This window comes from Micrasema longulum, unplaced genomic scaffold, assembly GCF_059751315.1.
Source record: "Micrasema longulum isolate JH-2025_06_02 unplaced genomic scaffold, ASM5975131v1 h1tg000221l, whole genome shotgun sequence".
Classification (NCBI taxonomy): Eukaryota; Metazoa; Arthropoda; class Insecta; order Trichoptera; family Brachycentridae; genus Micrasema; species Micrasema longulum.
In genome coordinates this window covers 129,652-149,617 of record NW_028277426.1, presented here as the reverse complement: position 1 = coordinate 149,617, position 19,966 = coordinate 129,652, and the positions used below count along the sequence as shown (strand labels likewise).

Sequence of the window (19,966 nt, the reverse complement as noted above, 5' to 3'; positions counted from 1 at the left end):
GTGAATTATAAGGCGATCAACGAGTTGTAAATAAATCATTATTAGGAAATGGGAATCATGTTGAGGTGGCGTTGGGTTTGAATCCGATTCATATCTTTGAGGTCCCGGGTTCGATTCCCCGCAAGGTACACATGTAGTCTTAAGATTAGATTACACCGAAATGTTTTTTTTTTAAAGTTGTTTATCAAATCTTCAAACAGCAACTTTGGTTTTTATACCACAATATGGAGAATATGTTAATAAGTCGGTAAGGAAGAAGTCAGTTTTTTTATTGTTTGTTAGCAGACTTTCAAACAAAGCCAAAATAATGTTTAAAATATTTTTATGTACCGTATTATCATCGGAATGATTTCTTAAATTTTTGTAATTTCGAAGTTACCCCGCCTGTGACACCACTAGTTCTCGTCTGTGAGTTCTGCTGACATTTAAAAAGAGAACCCCGTAGGTATGAAAACACGCTAAACATGGCTTCCCAGAAACCGAAATTCTATCACAACACATAATTGATTGGCTATTCTTATATTGACCAGAACCCCTGACGCTTTGAAGTAGGTCATCTGTATAAAAACGTATGTTTATAATTTTTTTCATACAGTTTGTGAAATTCCGCCGAACAATTAAATGCTCTAGTTTTTACCGCGTATAAGAAAACATATTTTATATCTAATTTCTCAGAGAACTGAACCTCCTCACTCTTTGTACTGCGTTGAAGTTCTTTAGAACAGATATTTCTGTTTTTCGTAAATCTCCTTGCCTCTAATACAGTGTGGGATGTGGGTCGATCGGCATTGCCTAGATTAAGTTTTTTATTGGTAAATCATATTGTTTAAATACATTATTTACCATTATTTTATTGTCCTTGTTTATTTTTGTAAAATGTGTTATTTACGTTTTATTGTTATTATTATTTTATATTTCGAAATGCAAACATTTTAAATTTTATACTTGTATTCTTTTATTTTGTAATTTTTTTTATTTGTGTGTAGTATGATTACAGTTGAACGTAGTTATGCAGAAAGCAGCCAGTCATAGAAAAGTGAAACTGAAATAATAGCACTTTTGTGAAAAGGGTGAATAATCGAATTTTCACAACAGTTGGAATGTTTTTGACTTTAACAAATGATAAACAATAAATACCCTAGTTTTTTTACATTACAAACAAGAATCTAATTATGAATTTGACCAGTATTAATGATTTTTAAAGTACCGTAAGATTTTTCTAGTGCTGTAAGTGTTTTCTGCAAATTAAGAAATACCGTTCTTGTGATCGAGATCATTTCCAGAAGGTGATTAATACAGTTTTTTGTGTGACAGCGGTCTGGTTGTTTTTAGCAGAACATAAAATTGACTAAGGTCAATGCAATAAGTTGCACCTGATAATATCAATATTTCATTTTTTTAAATTGTAGACTGGCTGTTTCTGCAAAACTACGTTAAATTGTACTGTATTTACTTTATGTATCACTTTGTAAATATCAGATTTCAAAAAAAGATTGAAAAAATTTAAGATAAGTTTTAAAACGAAAGTTTAGTAAATAAACAATATCGATACTTTTTTATATAAGTATTTTTTCATGTTATTGTATTTATTTAGAAAACAAACAGGTCAAATGATTATGCATAGATACTATCAAAAAAAAAATTTGAATATAGTAGGGCCTGTCATCCAATAACACGTATTCATTTAATTGTAATAAAATAAAACGAAGATGGCTTTATCTATACAAAAAAATAAAATGAGAGGTAATCGAACAATATTATTCATCTTTACCAAAATTTAAATTGGGCCAAAACATGGAGATAGTGGGAAGGAAAAAGACGGAAAGTGATGAGGAGTTGTGGAGGATGAATGAAGGGTGAATAGGAGTGTAAAATTGCATTTGATTCGATGACGAGAAATAAAGAGCAAAAATAGACATAACGCTTATTCTCTGTTTTTCTGAATCAAGCCTGTTAGTTCTCTTTTGTATTTATCATATGGAGTGTCAAATATATCAAGACTTAAAATTCTTGTTAGATGTTTCACATGTACGAGGGATGGTAGAATGTTTCCGATGGTTAGTTTTAAGGCTGTAGTCGGGTAAAACGAACGCAAAATTAGGAAATCATCCGATTTTGTCATTTTAAAACGGATGTTATTTTTAATCGCGCAATAATAAAAAAATTAAAAAATATAAATTAGATTTAAACAACATTTTTGAAATGTATTTCTGTTTAAAAATAAACTTAAAAGTTTTATATAACTAAAATGTAATTACTTTTAGACCGGCAGATTACGCCACTCCAAATTTAGACTAAGCTTAGGTATCTGGGATCTCAATAAAGACTTAGTATTTAACTAAAATTTCTTAAAGTATTTGAAGATAACAAATTGAACAAGAAAGTGGCCGCAGCAAAATCTTAAATTGTTGTTTTTGAAAAGAAATATAAGCATTTTAAATCACATAAATTTTTGTGACATTTTCGTTTATTTCTACTTGAAATTGTGCTTACAGTAATAACATAAAATTTATTGAAATACTTTAGTTGAAACCTTTTATTATAGAATTATATTCTTTTTTAAAAAAAAGAAGATAATTCTGGTTGTAATATTTCATTTAAAACAATATCTAGAAAATATCAGACAGTCTAGTCGGTCTAGAAGGGACACGGTAAGCAAGTAGATTAATTAGTTCTGCGGAATCAAACATATTATTTACAGTTGTGTAAAGCAGGATATGGTTAAAGGTGTTCTTCTGTGCGTTAGTGAATCGAGGTAATGAAATTTTTAAGAAGCCATATAACTTGGAAAATGCAAATGCAATTTGTAATTTACTTGCTTCAGGATTTTTTTGTGAACATTCAATTCTATTTATAATCAGGGGACCAAATATCAATACAATAATAAAAATGGAGACGTACATATGTTACGTTTGGCATAATAAATGTATTAATAAGTAAATTGATTTGTTCAAGACATCCTTTACTGAGTCTATAAATATAAGTTGGTATATTGCCTATATTTAGTACGTGTGTGCGTTATGTTATGTTATATACAGTATACCCAACATAGATGTACATACATTCTTAAGGGTGGGGGACTACATCAAATGGGGACGTGTTCAAAATTTGTATTGATATATATATGTATGACGTCACTCGCCACACGCGTACGTGAGCCACTCTCACTTAGAAACATAAAAACACATTAAAGATGGTCTGGACCTTTTTCACGTTTTTATTGTATGTACTTTTATGTACCAATATTTTATTGAAAATAAACCACTAATTAAGATTAAATACTGTTTTTTCCTCTCGTGGCTAACATCTATTTTCGATCAAACAGCTTAATAGCGCGTGATATAATAGGCAAACAGGGTATACTACGGGCGTAAATACAGGCACAATTAAATATAAAAACGTTTATGTTAAGAAAAAAGTTCAAGTAAACTTACTATAAATAAACTATTTTTATGAACACAGATAATTAATGAGAAAAGTCAGAAGTTGGAAAAGTCGGAAAAGTAAAAAGTCGAAATTGCTAAAACACATTAAACTATGATAATTTATTAATATTCTAGTGCTGACAAATCTGTTATAATATTTTTAAGTAAATTTAATTTATTTTACTAGTATAAAACTGGTTAGTCGTTGAAATTTTAAATAATTAAATGAATGATTGTTTGTTTGATTATCCGCGATAAACAAAAAAAACTACCGCCCCGATTTACGCGGAGTTTTTTTGCAAAATGATCAGCGTTATCCTGAAAAGGTTTTGAAAAATCTTCGATCGGTCTTGTAAAAAATGTTAAGGGGCTAAATTATTTTTAAGGCCTGGTTATTTGTTCATCAGTAATATTTAAAGGTCAAAAGTAATACTGCCAATATTTTTTTAAAAAGAGAGTGATTGTTTTATGGAAAAAGTGATAAGCCAAGATTTACTAATGATCAAATAACGTGGTCTGTTTCTATGATTCCGTTTAGAGAGTAATTTAATTAGAACACCCATTTGGGAGGTGAAAAAGAGAATAAAAAACTAAGAAGAAGAAGAAGAGACTGATTTAGAATTAAATTCAATAAGTAGTGCTGTAGTTTTGACAATTGAATTTAATAATATTCTGACTCATACATAAGATTTTTTTAGTTTTTTTATGTTTTGTAAATTAAAAAATGATTAATATTTGTTTTGGCGGTATGAGCATTTAGGACGTTTGATATTTTTTGTGTTCTTTTTTTATTAAGGCAATCCATCCTAAGAAAAATTATTTCTATTCTATATTTATTGATGGAAGATGAAATTGGCGAATCGGATTTGGTGGAAATGGGTTCAGACATTAATTTTAAAACAATTCAAAGTATGAACACAAATGAAGATTGTGAAAAAAATAATTGACTTTAATTACAAGAAGACCTAAGTTCAGCAAAAAAATAAAAGGACAATTCGCTGGAAGAAGCCAAAAATTCATAGGGGAGCCGGAAAATTACCCGTTTCCGTACCAAAAAAACTAGACGACCTTTTAAGGAACAGCAAGCATATCAAAATCACATATTTTTAAAGAAGGTGGGAATCGCAAATGATAAAAACGATTCGGAGTATGAAGATGGTGACGTTATTATTCTACCGAAAAAACTTTTACGTTTAGTCGTATCGAATAGAAATAGAAAGGAAAATTATTGATTCAAGAATTGGCTGATTGTAAAAGTATTTTTTTAATGACAAATAAATTGTATAAATTTTTTTTGGAACTCAGCCCCCTTTTTGTGCTCGCTCTAATTCTCGTGTAACACGGTTTCACATAACACGGTATTTTATAGGAACCAATCTACCGTGTTTTAGAAAAGGTTATCTGTACAATAATTTACATCAAACATTCGATTGTATTCTATCTAAGTCTAGCAATAGCAAAGCATTGCTGGGTTCATTTAGTAAATAATAAAAAGGATAATTAAAAATGTAAAATAATTGTATAACAAATTCATTAGAAGGAAGTCATGTCTCGTTTATTTGGCCACATACATAAAAATGTCTTCCTAAAAATTGATTCTACCTAGTTAGGTAAAATTTACATAATTCTGATAAATTATTAAAAATAAAAAATGTAGCAAGTAAATAAGTGGTTAAGTTTGTTAGTAAACCATTAATATTACTGTTTTCACGTATTTCATAAAAAAATAATAGTTCAACAATGTTTGAGTATGTCCTAATGCTTGCAGACTGGCTGGATTTCCTCCCTAGGGAGTTTTTCATGTTTAAATTTATTTCAACAGAGAGGGAAAACATTTTTAAGAAGGGAATATGGAAGCCTAGGCATTTACGGGGCTTATGACCTGTCATTAGCTGGTTTAAGTGGCCACTTTACACACTGTGTAACATTCACCATTCTGCCCATGTTTGAACATCCACATTTCCCCAACTCTTCCGTTGACTTTTGTAAAGTAAAAGAGCTGAAACCTTTATCACGTGGGTGAGATTCATCCGGCTGAACCAAATCACCTACTAGGCAACGCCTGAAAATAATTTTTCCAATTTTATACTTCTTCTTTTACCAGGTAGTTAATTCAACAATTTTTGGAGGGATCTAATCTAGGGAGTTTTTTGTAAAGTGGCCACTTAAACCAGCCAATGACAGGTCATAAGCCATGTATGCCTAGACTCACATATTCCCTTCTCAAAAATGTTTTCCCTCTCTGTTGAAATAAATTTAAATAATAGTTAAGCGTCAATATTATTTAAATATATTAAAACTGTTCTATAATAATCTATGCCAGTAGTTACGCCCACGGTATAACTTGTTTGCCCATTTCAAGTCCTTAAATTATTTAATATCCAATATATTTTTTGAATAATTAAATATTCACTTCCTCGTTTAAGTTGTGAGAACAGAATGTACAATAACGAAGAGACGTGTATATAATAATATATCGTACAAGTCACCTTTCTTGAAACATTTTGCGGATTCGGAAGTTTTTGTCACTTTAACGTTCAAGGTAATTATTGGGTAATGTTCTTGTTATGAGTTTCTCAGAAATTCACTCTAATAAGCGGAAGTTACAAAATAACTTGTAATATGTGTTTTAGAAGGTATTCCTTTTTTAAAAAGTGCTTGAATTTATGAATAGTGAATTTATTCGGAAATTACCGTTAGTGAAATAAATAATTGACTTTTATTTATGTATTTATTCAATTTTATTTATTTATTGTTTAATTTACATGCCCTACGGGCTTTTACATATATTAGAAATTATATTCAATTCAGTGAAACATTAGTATGTAAATTTAGTTAAAATTAAAGATAACATAAGAAAAGCTAAAAGATACAATAATAAGTAAAAATAAGGAAAGGTACATAGAATAATATTTAATAAATTTACATATGAAAACATACACACATACATAAACATGTATATGCATAAATACACACACATATACATACATGCATTTACATATATATATATACATACACTTACACGCACATACATGCACATACATATACATACATATAAGTTTATACATTATTATAGAGATACATGAGAAAAAAAATAGTAAATAAAGAACAATATAAAGAAACTTTATACAAATTAATTTATAACCTTTTGAATACTTGACCTATATTAATATGATGACATACGAAATAAATCGACTTCACCATACTCGTTACCTAGCCGGTGTAGTCTAGGTATTGGTGAATTGTAACAATAATTGTGACTGCCAGGAGATTAAAAAAATAACGTTAGCTGCCGAGTATTTCGAACAGGTACTTTTAAGCTGATAACACTAGTTAAATCCGGTACGTCCAATACGCCATTTGCTATTTTATATAAACTTAATAAATCATTTTCTTAAAAAAACTTTTTTATTTTGTTTATATAAGTCTCAAATACAAAAAAACGTAGAAAGAAATGTTTTTGTTCACCTCGCGGTCAAATTAAATGTTCAGCACGTTTTTTTGCCCGTGCAGAGATTTCGGGTTCAATTCGATATGATTTTTCGAAAAAAGGTGTTTCTACACTAGCATATTTTAAAGTCCTTTGACGTACATGAAATATCGTTTTTTAATGTCGTCTCACTCTGCAATATTTCACTGTCACCTTAACTTCCAAGTAACAAAAATGATTCAGACATGCTACAGTTAAGTACCAATGCGGGTACCCTATCCAACATTTGATGCGGATAAGAAATGAGTGAGAATAAAATAAATATTACCAAAGTATTTTAATACAAAAAATAATAAATATTGACGGCTATTTTCAACTACCTTCAACGTTTCACGAGTCTCTTAGTTTAGTTATTTTTAAGAAAATGAAGCAATGTAAGTCTCACTTTAAAAATAATAAGTAATTGTATTTTTATATAATTGTTTCAATACACACATGTTCCGGTCAGAAGCATTTGGGCGTAAGTCAATTTCGGTCTAAAACACATTTATTGTTGGTTTTCATTGGATTTTTTTATCCATCGACCCATGAAACCCTTTTTTGATAGGATAGTTGTTTAAGATAACCAGCTTTATAACGGCGGAAGTTATATTTCCCTTTTTTTATTGAAGCATATAGACTTACCTTGGCATATGACAGCATGCTTCAAAGTGCCAGGCACCAAGTCCAATGGCATATAGCAGTAACTCATCACACGCCTATAAAATTAAGCTGTAATATGTACGTATGTTCTACACGCGCCTTGCAAATCAGCGAACTTAGATAGAAGCAAATAAACGTAAAACATATACAAGCCCCTACAGTTTCACAAAAAATGCGACGTATTCTATCTTATTTCCATGTACTAATAAACACAAAATTTTAAAGAAGTGTAAGGGCATAATACTAACTTACGCCCTTTTTGTTTTTTTTGTAATTTTGATCTCATAAGGTGGTTATTATAATTAGGCCTTTCTTCAGTATTGTCATACAGGCGTAAAACACGATTTTTGTTAAAAAAAAAAACATTAATTAACGTATTATTTTTACAAAATATACAAAAAAATACTAGGCAATAAACCGCCCATAATAACTTTTACTGTCCATAAAACTTAATCGTATCCTAGCGACTGTGGAGCCAACAAGATCGGCAGTAAATCATGCCTTAAGAATAAGGCTCTCGGGGGTCTTCCCTCAACCCAACCCTCCCACTCACACCTTTACTGCCTTCCGTTAACTACCCATATCCCTTGCTAATTATTAACAGCTCAATCGCTTCCTATCCGATACCGAATGGCGTCGAAGCCTGATTTATAAGTAAATAGCTAACCAGGAAAGATAACGATTAGTTATTAACCCAAACAAAAATTATAATTGTTAATTTATTCAGCGTATCCGTTTAATACCATAGAAAGCGGGCGGGGATTTAAAAAAATACAATAGCGCCAAAAGAACAGATTTTTTTGGTTATGATTTTAAAATTACATCAAGTCTTATATATTTGGAAAAAAAAATATGTGTTTAACAGTTTATGGAAAAAATTATGTAACTGAAGTGTCGTTACAACGGTACTACAATTTTTTTTAATGAAAACATTATTTCAAATTTTCGTTTTTTTTTAAATTAGTTACCTTAGTTAAATTGTTTATCTCATTATCAGTTTAATCACTTAATTTATAGTAAATTCACACGAGATCGTTCAAATTCCAGTATTGAACCTATAACAGGACTATGGACCGAGACATTGTCCTAGAGATAGATGAACAGAGTATCTCCAAAGGACAATGGTTTTCTTCCAACCACGGATACAAATGGACAGGACTGTAGGACGATAGCTACATGCCCCTCGCGTGCGTGTCGTGGAGATGAAATCTGGAAAAATTGATGTGTATATAGCGAACGCGCAGGGCATGTGTAAAGATATTCCAATTCGTCTGAAAAGGAAAACATATGAATCATGTATACTACCGGTGACTACATGTGCATTAGAAGCCATAGCCCTCACAAAAAGAAATATAAAAAAACTCAAATGCACACAGCGATTCATGAAAAGATTCATGCTTGGTATAAGCCCAAGAGACAAAATAAGAAATGAAGAAATTAGGAACAGAAACAGAAACAGACTGAAGTGGCAATGGGTAGGACATGTTGACAGACAAGACCCCGCAAGATGAACCCCTAAAATTTGAAGATGGAGACCTTGGGAGAATAAGCGAGGCGTCGGAAGACCTCAAAAAAGATGGTCTGACGGCATTTCTGCTGTAGGGGTTAAAAATTGGCTGCAAGTAGCAACCAACCTAGAAAATTAGAAGGATATGGAAGAGGCCTTATATCCAGCAGTGGAGGACAGAAGGCTGAAGAAGAAGAAGAATAGCGAACACGAATGTTTATGGTGCATTGATTGCCCAACTTATGGGGACAAACAGAGCAGAGAAAATCCGGAAAAAGGGAATAACCCGCTTAGCTTGTATTTTGAGGCTTGTCAGCAGGTGGGATAGAGGGGATATGGAAAGTGGTAATGAAAAATACACCATAACACCCAGACCAATTAGGAAAAAAATCTTTCTTTGATTTCTTATTTGCAACTGGCGGAAATCGAACCAGCGACGCCAGTTTCACAGATGATCGTCTTACCGACTGCGCCACGGCGCCTGTCTATTATTTCTATTCTGTCTACTCGCCTGTCTACTCTGTTTCGCTATATTAATATTAACAGCCTAGGGATAGGGGGTTGATTCTAGTCTGTGGAAATTCGGACAAACTCAAAACAACAATACTAAAAATATGACCATATATTTCAAATGATAAGTGATTTGAAAAATATTTTTCTTGGAATAAAAAATAATGATTATTAGATCAAACTGAGTGAAACGCCGAACTTAAAATTATTATTACTCGCCTTTCTGCGTATTTAAAAATGATCGCTTTGATTCAATGAAGAGGTTCCGTCTTTTTTTTTATTATTTGTTAAAAGACTATTAAACTAAGTCAAATAAAAAATAATAAAAAAATACATATCGTATTATCAGCGCTATGATTTTTTGAAGTTTTGTATTTATTTATTTATTTATTTATTTATTGATTTACACGCCCAATGGGCTTTTACATATTTTAGAAATTACATTTAAGTGCAGCAGTGAAACATAAGCATTTCTGAAATAACTCCGCGTGTGACGTCAGAGGTGATTCTTTGTTAGTTCTTCCCATTGGTTAGTTTAAGGCAAGCCAACCGGATATCCTTCACAGCTCTCACACCATTGGTTGGTTCATATGAACCAGTGACGTCAGTCAAAATAGTGCGTATCTATTAAATTATTTTTTATTCTTTTTTTCGTACATCATCAAGAAACTTCTCCTTACAATTTAATGCTTTTATTTTTACCGCTCGCATGAAAACATTTTTGATATCCAATTTCCCGTAGGGCTGAAGTTCCTCATTAGGTTAAAATAGTATTTAAGTATCTTAATAGAAAACATAAGTCTGAATGATCGCATACCTACATGCTTGACCGGTAGCTTTGACGAGGGTATAAAGTCTGAAAGTTAGCAATTTATTTTTGCTTCAGTAACTACATAAAAATAAAGGTAACGGTCGCAGTGAGGTTCATTAGATCAGCATTATGTTGACTTTTCGGTCAGTGACCCAAATCTGCGTAGAACAAAATTGAAAATTTTTCTAGATTATTCTTCAGGACGCGTCTAAACAAATTCCTGCGCCGATTTCATTTTTCTTGGAAAATATTTGCCTAATATTCACTTACGTATTGTGAATATGTCGCCGCGTGGACGTGTGAATGTTCTTATAGGGAACTTTTATTCCAATAAGAGTTTTATTCCCTTCCCACAGATTTTCCATATATATTTGGACACGTCCGGACGAAAGATGTCCGAAGCCTTTTTATGTAGGTTTATTTTGAGAATTTATTCAAATTCTTGCCTTAATATCAGTGGACAATTCTAGAAATGCGACTCGAAATCGACCCCACAAAATGTTTCTCTGCGGTACGCAAAAAAAAAAGGAAAAAGGTTTCCGTGAAACTCCGCGAAATTGAGCAAAAAATTAATATGAATTTTTCATGTATGGGTTAGCTTTCATAATATAATACTGGATACATTTCGTTCGGACGGTAAAACAATAAACATGAACTTTGTCTAGTGACTCTTGCGGGGCAGTATATTCATTTAATCAAATTTTACAATATAACTTCGTAATATATTATATTATATAGAGATGTATTATCCGTTACATAATTCATTAAAAAATAAGTAAAAAATACCACTATGAATTCAGTCGATATTAGGTATTCAATTAAAATGTCAACTGGCCGAATTGTTCTAGTAATTTATAGTGCTAAAAACGGCCGTGTGGAGCGCTGTATGTCTTGCAACATGACGCATGAAAGTAATTATGGTCTTATGTCAAAAGTACCATCTCAAAGAAAAATAGGCCTTTAGAAAAAATGTTTGAAATACTGTTTTCCAAATCAAGAACCTTTAAATAATTTGTGTAATCTGCAAGTTTAATCTAGGAGAAAAAACCCGCACTGGGGTTAGTACATTCAAAATATAGTATACTTATTTGTCTGAAAAAATAAACTGGAATAATCGGCTAGTTTCTTAGCTCACTGCAGACGCTGGGCGCGCTTTATTAAAATTTATGCTTCTATTAGGATAAAAATATAAACGGTGGAAATGATTCAAAATAAATGTTAATTATTTATTTGTTTTTCTGTAAATAAAGTTACAATAAAACATTATTATGGTTAGTCAAATATAATGGCAATCATTGCATAATCGCTTCTATACACGGTTCGCCCCTGATATCCATATCTATACCCGTACATGCACACATACATATTTATACACACATATATACAGATATATACACATACATTTACATGACCATATATATACACATTTATAAATATCCATGTCAATATTACACAATTATATTTTTGTTTTATATACCTATGTTTACCAAATTTTAATATTTAATATTGAATTTAATTAATACATAAACTCCTGATCGAATAGCCAGTCTCTTATTTTGCCCTTGTCTCTTTTGGTATTGCTATTATTACATATCATTTTAATTTAAATTTTAACAGAGAGGGAATACATTTTTGAGAAGGGAATATAGAAGTCTAGGCGTTCACAGAGCTTGTTACCTGTCATTGGCTTATTTAAGTGACCGCTTCACGCACTGTGTAACATTCACCATTCTGCCTACGTTTAAACATCCACATTTCCCTGACTCTTCCATCCGTTGACCTTTGTGAAGTAAAAGAGCTGAAAGCTTTATTATGTGGGTGAGATTCATCCGGCTGAACTATTTCACCTACTACTAGGCAACGCTTGAAAATAATTTTTCAATTTTTATACATACTTCTTATATCATTTTAGTTCAATCAAAAATGTTTTGGGTATGTCCAAATGATTCTGCGGCTGGATTTCCTACCTTGGGAGACATTTAGATTTAAATTTGTTGCATCAAAGAACGAAAACATTTTTGACGAGGAAATAAGTCTAGGCATTTATATGGCTTATGACCTGTCATTGGGTAGTCTAAGTGGCCACTTTATTACACACTGTGTAACATTCACCATTATTTTTGCACTCTTCTATCTGTTGACTTTTGTAAGTACAAATTTATATCACGAGGGATGAAATTTAGCCTGTCTGCGAGCATTTGGACATACTCAAAACATTATTGACCTTTTATTAATTTGTTTGTATTGTTTTATTGCAGTACTTTATTTTACGACTATTCATTTATATTTATTTATGTACAATTAAAATATTATGTTTAATGTTTGTAGTGAAAATATTCTTGGATTTTATTATGGGTTTATTTATTAAGGAAATCATACAGTCTTCATTTAAATACAAGGTACAAAAGAACAATTTTATAAAGTAAGACCAATTACAGATTTCACACGAATTTATTATGAATGCAGGAGGAGAGAGGAAAAAATAATTAAATTCTAAAAAAGTAAAAACATAAATATTAAATAAAAAGAAATAAAAGGGAAAAAACATTGCATAGCTCCAACTCTACTTTCCTCCCTCTCTCTCAGTTTAAATGAACATTTATATTTCTTAGTAAAAATTCCCAACCAACAATAATTAATTAGATGCAGGTAGTAGATGTACATATGAATAAGTATAAATTAAAAGTTCAAAGTAAAAGTTAAAATTAAAATCAAAAGTAAAAGTTAAAATTAAAAGTTTAAATTAAAAATAAAAGTAGAAATTAAAAGTTCAAATTGAAAGATAAAATTAAAAGTCAAAATTTAAATTTAAAAGTTAAGTTGGAGATAAATTTTAAATGTCTTTAACAGATCTGATAAAAATATGGTATTTACAATGTAATATATCGATGTCACTAAAACTGTCATTATAAGTAATCTGTATTCTTCGAAGGGTGCTATTTTTCATATAAATAGTCATTGAGTTAGGAATATCGAAGAGTACAAATTGACGAGTTCTACGGACAGGGACTTGATATGAAATGCCTCTTACAATTTCCGTTCTATCAATTAGGTTATTAATAATTTTGTAGAGAAGGCTCATATCTAACATGGTACGCCGAGTTGCGAGATTTTGAACCTTGAACCGTGAAAATTAGCGGACTCAGTCCTACTTGAAAATGAAACACTATTTTTGAAATCTAATTGTCTAAGAAAATAGGTTTAAATATGTTCAATACGATTTTTGTTAGTATTGTATTGAGGATTCCAAATCGGCGAACCAAACTCTAGGACACTACGTTCATTCCAAAACAAAGTTTTCTCAATGCGTCAGTTCTTGTGTTTATAACTTTAAGTCTAAATATCTTATTACATTCTATATAATCCTGGGCCCCGATTACAATGGGTAGTTAACGTTTACCTTTAATTTTATTTACAAATTAAAATTGAGTTTTCTGTATGAAAAGCAGAATATGCATTGGTACCTACATTTAAGGGCACCAGAAAGGTTTCAACGGCTGAAAACTGGGTGAGATTCGAATGACCGTTGTGGACGAACAAATAAACATGAACAAATTTTCTTTTTTGGTAGTTTTTTATGCATGCTTAATGGATAAAACAAGTTAAGAAATTTCCAAAAACATTAATAATTGGGAGGTATATTTATATCTTAAGGCAATTGCGCAACTCGCGAACTACTTTCTTTTTGCCGCGATTCCGGGTGAACGAGTTAAGTGTTTTTGCTATTTTGTTGCTGAGATCTCTTTCCATAGAATGAACATAAATTCTATAGTTAATCTATAAAATTAGAGCAGTTGCGGCCAAGAAATCAAAAACTTCGAAAAATTCAAGTTATTTGTCTTTAAAACTGTATTTAAAAAAAAAAAATGCAGACAATAGTTTAGTTTATGTAATACATCTTTTTATGTATTTATTTTTTAAATCAAGTCGATATCTTTAGCCGTTCTTAAGTGATCGCAGCAAAACTAGCGTAAAATGATGTTGCAAGAAAAACGCTGTCAAAGTTTTGGAACAGGATTACGGGCACACGCCGGCCGTGCACGGCCTTACAATTTTGGCTCTCCTGAAATAAATTTGGCGAAGTTTTTTTGCACCAACATGTTATTAAAAGATTGTATTAACCGATTATGTGAAAAACCAAATGTTGATTTTTTTGAAATTTCAAACCTTTCTGTAATTAATCAAATGTACTAATTTTCGTACACAAATATCGATTTTTCTTTATAGACAGTCAGTTGACTTCTCATTGTAATCGGGGCCCAGGATTAATGGACTTTATCTATTTATATTCTTACCCAGCCATTTTGCACTAAAATCAGGTACTTGATACAAGAAAATGAATATCCGGTCTTTAATAAGACTGTGTGATCACAGTAATTTCGTACTAATTGATTTTGTAATGTCCTGTTGTAAACAAGCTTTCGTAGAATATTTTGAAACTACCTGAAAAAGCAAATTCGTGACCGGCATCGGCCAGACGACATGAAACATAAATTACATTGAACCTTAACGTTCATATAAGTTCGTTGTCCTTTTATTGTGTGTAGACGAATCAAATGAAAGCAATCACACACACACATATCGTGTAGGTTGGTATGTTTCCACGTGCTCAGACGTGAGACGTGTCACTGCTACATGGTGCAAGTGCCATTACAACAACACGTATTTGGCAGAGAAGCTCTCCAATTCTCTATTTATGCTCCAATGGTCCATGCATTATGTATTCATGAAACGAGCTGTCTATTGACGAAGGCCCACGGGCCAGGGTTGGGTCGGGGTAGACAGACAGGCATACAGATATAACCAGGTAGACAGACTCGGTCAGGTAGACAGACAGACGAGCATATTATAGTAGGTATGGGGCAAGTAGTGTACCTTTGGAATTTTCTTTTGCATGTTAACAGAGATAGCTATTTTTTTGTTTGTGTTTCGAATTTGTAATTTTATTTCGTAAAACTCAATATTTTTTTTAATACTAAAAATGGCACCAATTTTTTTTTAAGCAATTTTCACAAAAGGTACCTACCTATTTGTCTGCAGATATACACATATGAGTGTACCTGTGGGCTCCATGCTCCATCTCTTCTATGGAGATAATATTCATGATATCGAGGCTTTACTGACAAAATGCATTAAATCATTAAAACGAGTTGCGGGATAATCGCATTTATAGCTTTTTTATTCTTTCAACGCATTATTTCTCTCAAAATATTTTTTTTTTTTTTCAGAGCTTTAAAAGAGTGATCTTTGTTCTAGGCATATCATAAAATTTGAAATCAACAGCTTGCATCTATATTTTTAAAAAAAATAAATATATAAAGACTGTTGACTTAATGCATTCTGTCAGTATATGTACTTAACACTTAGAGCACCGGTCGAATACACATAGCGTTTACCCTGTGCCCGGCCCATTTTTGTAAAATTTCGTGCTTTGTGAAGGGTTCCTTAAAAGTGTCATAATTATGAAAATACTAAGTTAAATCACTTAAAACTACTGATTTATTTCAAATAATTAAATGAGTAATGTTTGTATGATAGTTTTGCCAACATTGGCCTTTATGGAGAGCCACATTGCGCATTGCAATGTTCACACATATACAGGGCCTCACTCCTTTTTTTGTGCTTTGTATCCCGGATCCATGTAAACACGTGATTATAATAACCATACGTTGTCCCGGTCCCGTGTTTTCACGTGGTTTACCAGCAGCAAAAAAGTACTTATAAAAGTCACTAGATGTCAATAAAATGCACTTTTTTAGACAGCTGGTAAACCACGTGAAAACACGGGACCGGGACACAACGCATTGTTATATAATCACGTGTTTTCACGGCTCCGGGATACAAAGTATTAATAATGAATTAATAAAATAAATAAATTAATGTAATCCAAAGTAAGCTCGCAAAATACATTTTTAAAAGTGAAAAAATCAATTTCTTTGTGTTTTTTCCTTATTTATAACTATAAAAACATTATGATAATTCCTGTATTATTCCCATATTACAAAAAATGTTACATACTTACCTACCTAGACATACTTAAAAATTACACAAATCCCTCCCGAAAAGACTGCGGAAAACATAATAATATATCATACATTTGTATATAACCACTTACCGACTTTTCTATGTCTACCGGTTTCGAGACGTACCCGTCTCTTTGTCAGGATACCAACTAAACTAACATGCAAAACCCACTATTCACCTTCACCATAATTGTTGCACAAAAATATTAAACCAACACGCATATACACTGATTAGGACAAACATGCACTGATTGGATTATGATAATATTTTATGTTGTTTGAGAAATAATTTTAAAAGGGGGAGAGGGGATGGAAGGAGGAACTTTAGTTTAATAGGTTTTGAGTGGAGTGACCATTACAATGGAACATCGTATAACGGGCTATATTGAAAGGTTGTTTGATTATTGATCAAAGGAACATATTTTTAAATGCCTTTCTAATGTGAAATATTTCCATATTATTTACTTTTAACCCTTTATTATTTGTATGTAAGATTTAAACACCTGTATTTTTATTAAAGTCATGATTAAAACTAATTAGGTGATTGGCGAATTCGGAGAAATCATTATTGTTAGAAGTTGTTATATACAAATATTTAATAACATTTTTAGTAAAAAAAATTACCACAAAGTAAATGCTTTAAATATTAATAATATAATAATATTATTATTCTGGCGTTTTAGACTTGTAAACGTTTGGTTTTTTTTAATTTTTATTTTATTTTATTCTAGGTGGGAGTGGTTGCAATCCAGGCTGCAACATTCATGATCTTCCTGTTTGAGTGGCTTTCCCCTAGCGGATTTGACATGAAGCTTTCTCTCAGAACGGACCAACCAAACACACCTCACAGGTTTTCTCTTTTCCGAACCTACTGGCTTGTGTGGGCGGTGCTTTTCCAGGTTCGAACCTTTGCTATGTTTCTATCATAATTTAGTTTCATTAAGGTTGCAAGAAACGAAAATGGTACTGTTCGATATTTTATTCCCTCTCAACAGATGTCACTAACACCGCGAGTAATTTATTTACTTTGGTCTTCATCTTGACTAAATCAACGTATGATTATTTTGTAAACTTTTAAACGAGCTCTTCTTTTTTTAGGTTTAAACCTTAGCTGTTCAATATTTTTTTACATTGCGTTGTTATAAATTTGGTTTGCGTCTCGACAAGCTGAAAAATATAATTATTATGGTTTTTTTTGCTTATTCTTTTCAAAATATTATAAAATATCAAAAAAATATTTGTATTCGCATTACAGTTATGTATAATATTTTTTCTTTCATTTATTGTTTAATATACATTCATAATTTCAATGTATTGTGACAATTCGTAAATTTACTTTTGCTATTATGCTTGGAAAAAGACATAACACTTCAAATTTTATAATATTATTAAAAATGTGTCCGAATAGTTTATAATAACATAAAAAATACATAATTTCATCTTATATTAATATTTGGATTACTAAAAAATAATTACTTAAGTTCATTCAAGGACATTTTTTTTTGTTTTTCTTATGCAAGTTTATTGAAGAAACAGTGTTATTTTGCAAAAAAAAAACGAGCCCTTTATGATGTATAGGATAGGATATCTAATCGGCAACTCTATAATAAATATATATAAATAAAAAAAACTTAAGCTCTTTCACAAGATTTATTTGAAGAATTCAGTTGCTATGAATGTCTTTGTCCTTCATGCAAATATTCGACTCGCATGATAGATTTGAAGTTCTACAAAGTAGAAGTTAGCCAATTAAGCCGGCAGTCTCTTTCTTAAGCCCGATGTCCTTTATTTACTCCCGGTTACTGTACCTACTTTCACATCAATTATTACAATGTTATTTCCGTTTTGATATTAAATTATTTTTTTTAATTCCTTGCTAGTTCTTTTAGCTATTGATGTATGGAATGTGCTAACATCCATGCTTTCTACATGCTACCATTACATATAAATTGGTTTTCAAATTTTATGTTTTACAAATAGTTTTTCCCAATAGGCTCTTTATTTTTCACAAGAAAAACATGCTTTCGAGCACGATAATAATAATTAATAGACTTGACAACATAATATGTTTGATTCGTAATTTCAGGCAGCCGTACATGTAGACTCTCCCCGTGGGTTTACAGCTCGCTTCATGACTAATGTATGGGCTATGTTTGCTGTGGTGTTTCTTGCCATCTATACTGCTAACTTGGCAGCCTTCATGATAACAAGGTAACAATATACCTTAATAATAACTAGTGGTCCCCGGCGTGATGATTAGAAAGTTCCAATAATAATATTATGATATTTCACAAACTTAGGAAGGCTTTGCCTGCTGCGGTACAAAGAAAATAAGTTGCATCAATGAAATTCAGTCACAGTAATGGTCAATTTTTTATCATTACATTGTGAATGCCACATAATCATGATTTTACAGGAGAATAGATTTTGTCTAAAAAAAATCATCGTATTTCAACAGTGATTTAAATAAAATAAATACATGTTAAGTAGCAGATCATTTTATTAATCAAAAGGTGTATTTGAGATCCTATTTTCATGAATTTAGAGATCAAAATATGTTAAAATTTAAAATTAGTGAAATTAAAATTAAAATTTGTAATTTTTAAATAAACTAAAAAAATACTCCCGCGTACAGTATGATTCAAAAAATTTCATTTAAAGTTTCAAGATATAACAGAAAATAAAATATTGAAGCTAGTATAATATGACCACCACCAACTAAAGAACCCTTTAAAAAAACTAAACAATTAAATGTGAATGAGCTTTTTGAACTACAATCTTTAAAACTCATTCATTAGATAGCCACTTATATGATTGTAGACAAAGAACTAAAACTTGAAAAGATTTGTAATAAACAGGGACATAATTATTCAAGAAAAATCAGAACAATACCACATACAACATTCCAAAACAAGGAATAAATCAGGAACTGAAATTATACAATAAACTACTATGTAAAACTAAACAAAAGCAGTGCCGTATCGCAGTTGGGTAGACGGCCAACTGTGAACTGGCGTCGCGGGTTCGATTCCCGCCAGTTGCAAGAAAAAAATCCAAGAAATATTGTTTTCTCAATTAGTCTAGGTTTTTTGGTGTATTTTTCATTACCTCCTTCCATATCCCCTCTATTCCACCTGCTGACAAGCCTTTAAATAGAGGCTTGGCAGGTTATTCCTTTAAAAAAAAGAATCAGACAAACTTTTCAAAAGGCGTAAAATATATGATTATCAACAACAGAGTTTAAATAAAAAATGATATCTTATTTTTGTAAAATGAATGTAATAATCTGTAAGGGTTAATAAATAAATTTCATCTATAAAAAATAAAAAAATATGTTTTCTGAATAAAAAAAAAGTTAAGTTAATAACCTTTTTTGGTTTGTTAATTAGCAAACACAGTATATTAATATTTGTGAAATTCAACTTTAAGCTTCGTCTAATTTTCATTTAACAAAAAATCTTAGATTTTCACAGTCTTTCAGATGAACTCAGCATCTAAAAGCGTCTATCATCGGGGTTGATGTCAACCGGAAGTTATGCTTCTCAGATACAGATATTT

The 19,966-nt window shown here is 31.1% G+C and overlaps 1 protein-coding gene across 2 annotated transcripts in view; it reads left to right on the top strand.

The window, feature by feature from the left end:
• The window catches only part of Nmdar2 (glutamate ionotropic receptor NMDA type subunit 2), a 400,091-nt gene that overhangs the window by 357,154 nt on the left and 22,971 nt on the right, over nt 1-19,966 (top strand). For both annotated transcript variants that reach the window (XM_088243626.1, XM_088243625.1), the window contains exons 10-11: nt 17,140-17,307; nt 18,495-18,619. In XM_088243626.1, the coding sequence (XP_088099752.1) occupies nt 17,140-17,307; nt 18,495-18,619 (293 nt within the window). The remainder of the gene's footprint in view (nt 1-17,139; nt 17,308-18,494; nt 18,620-19,966) is intronic.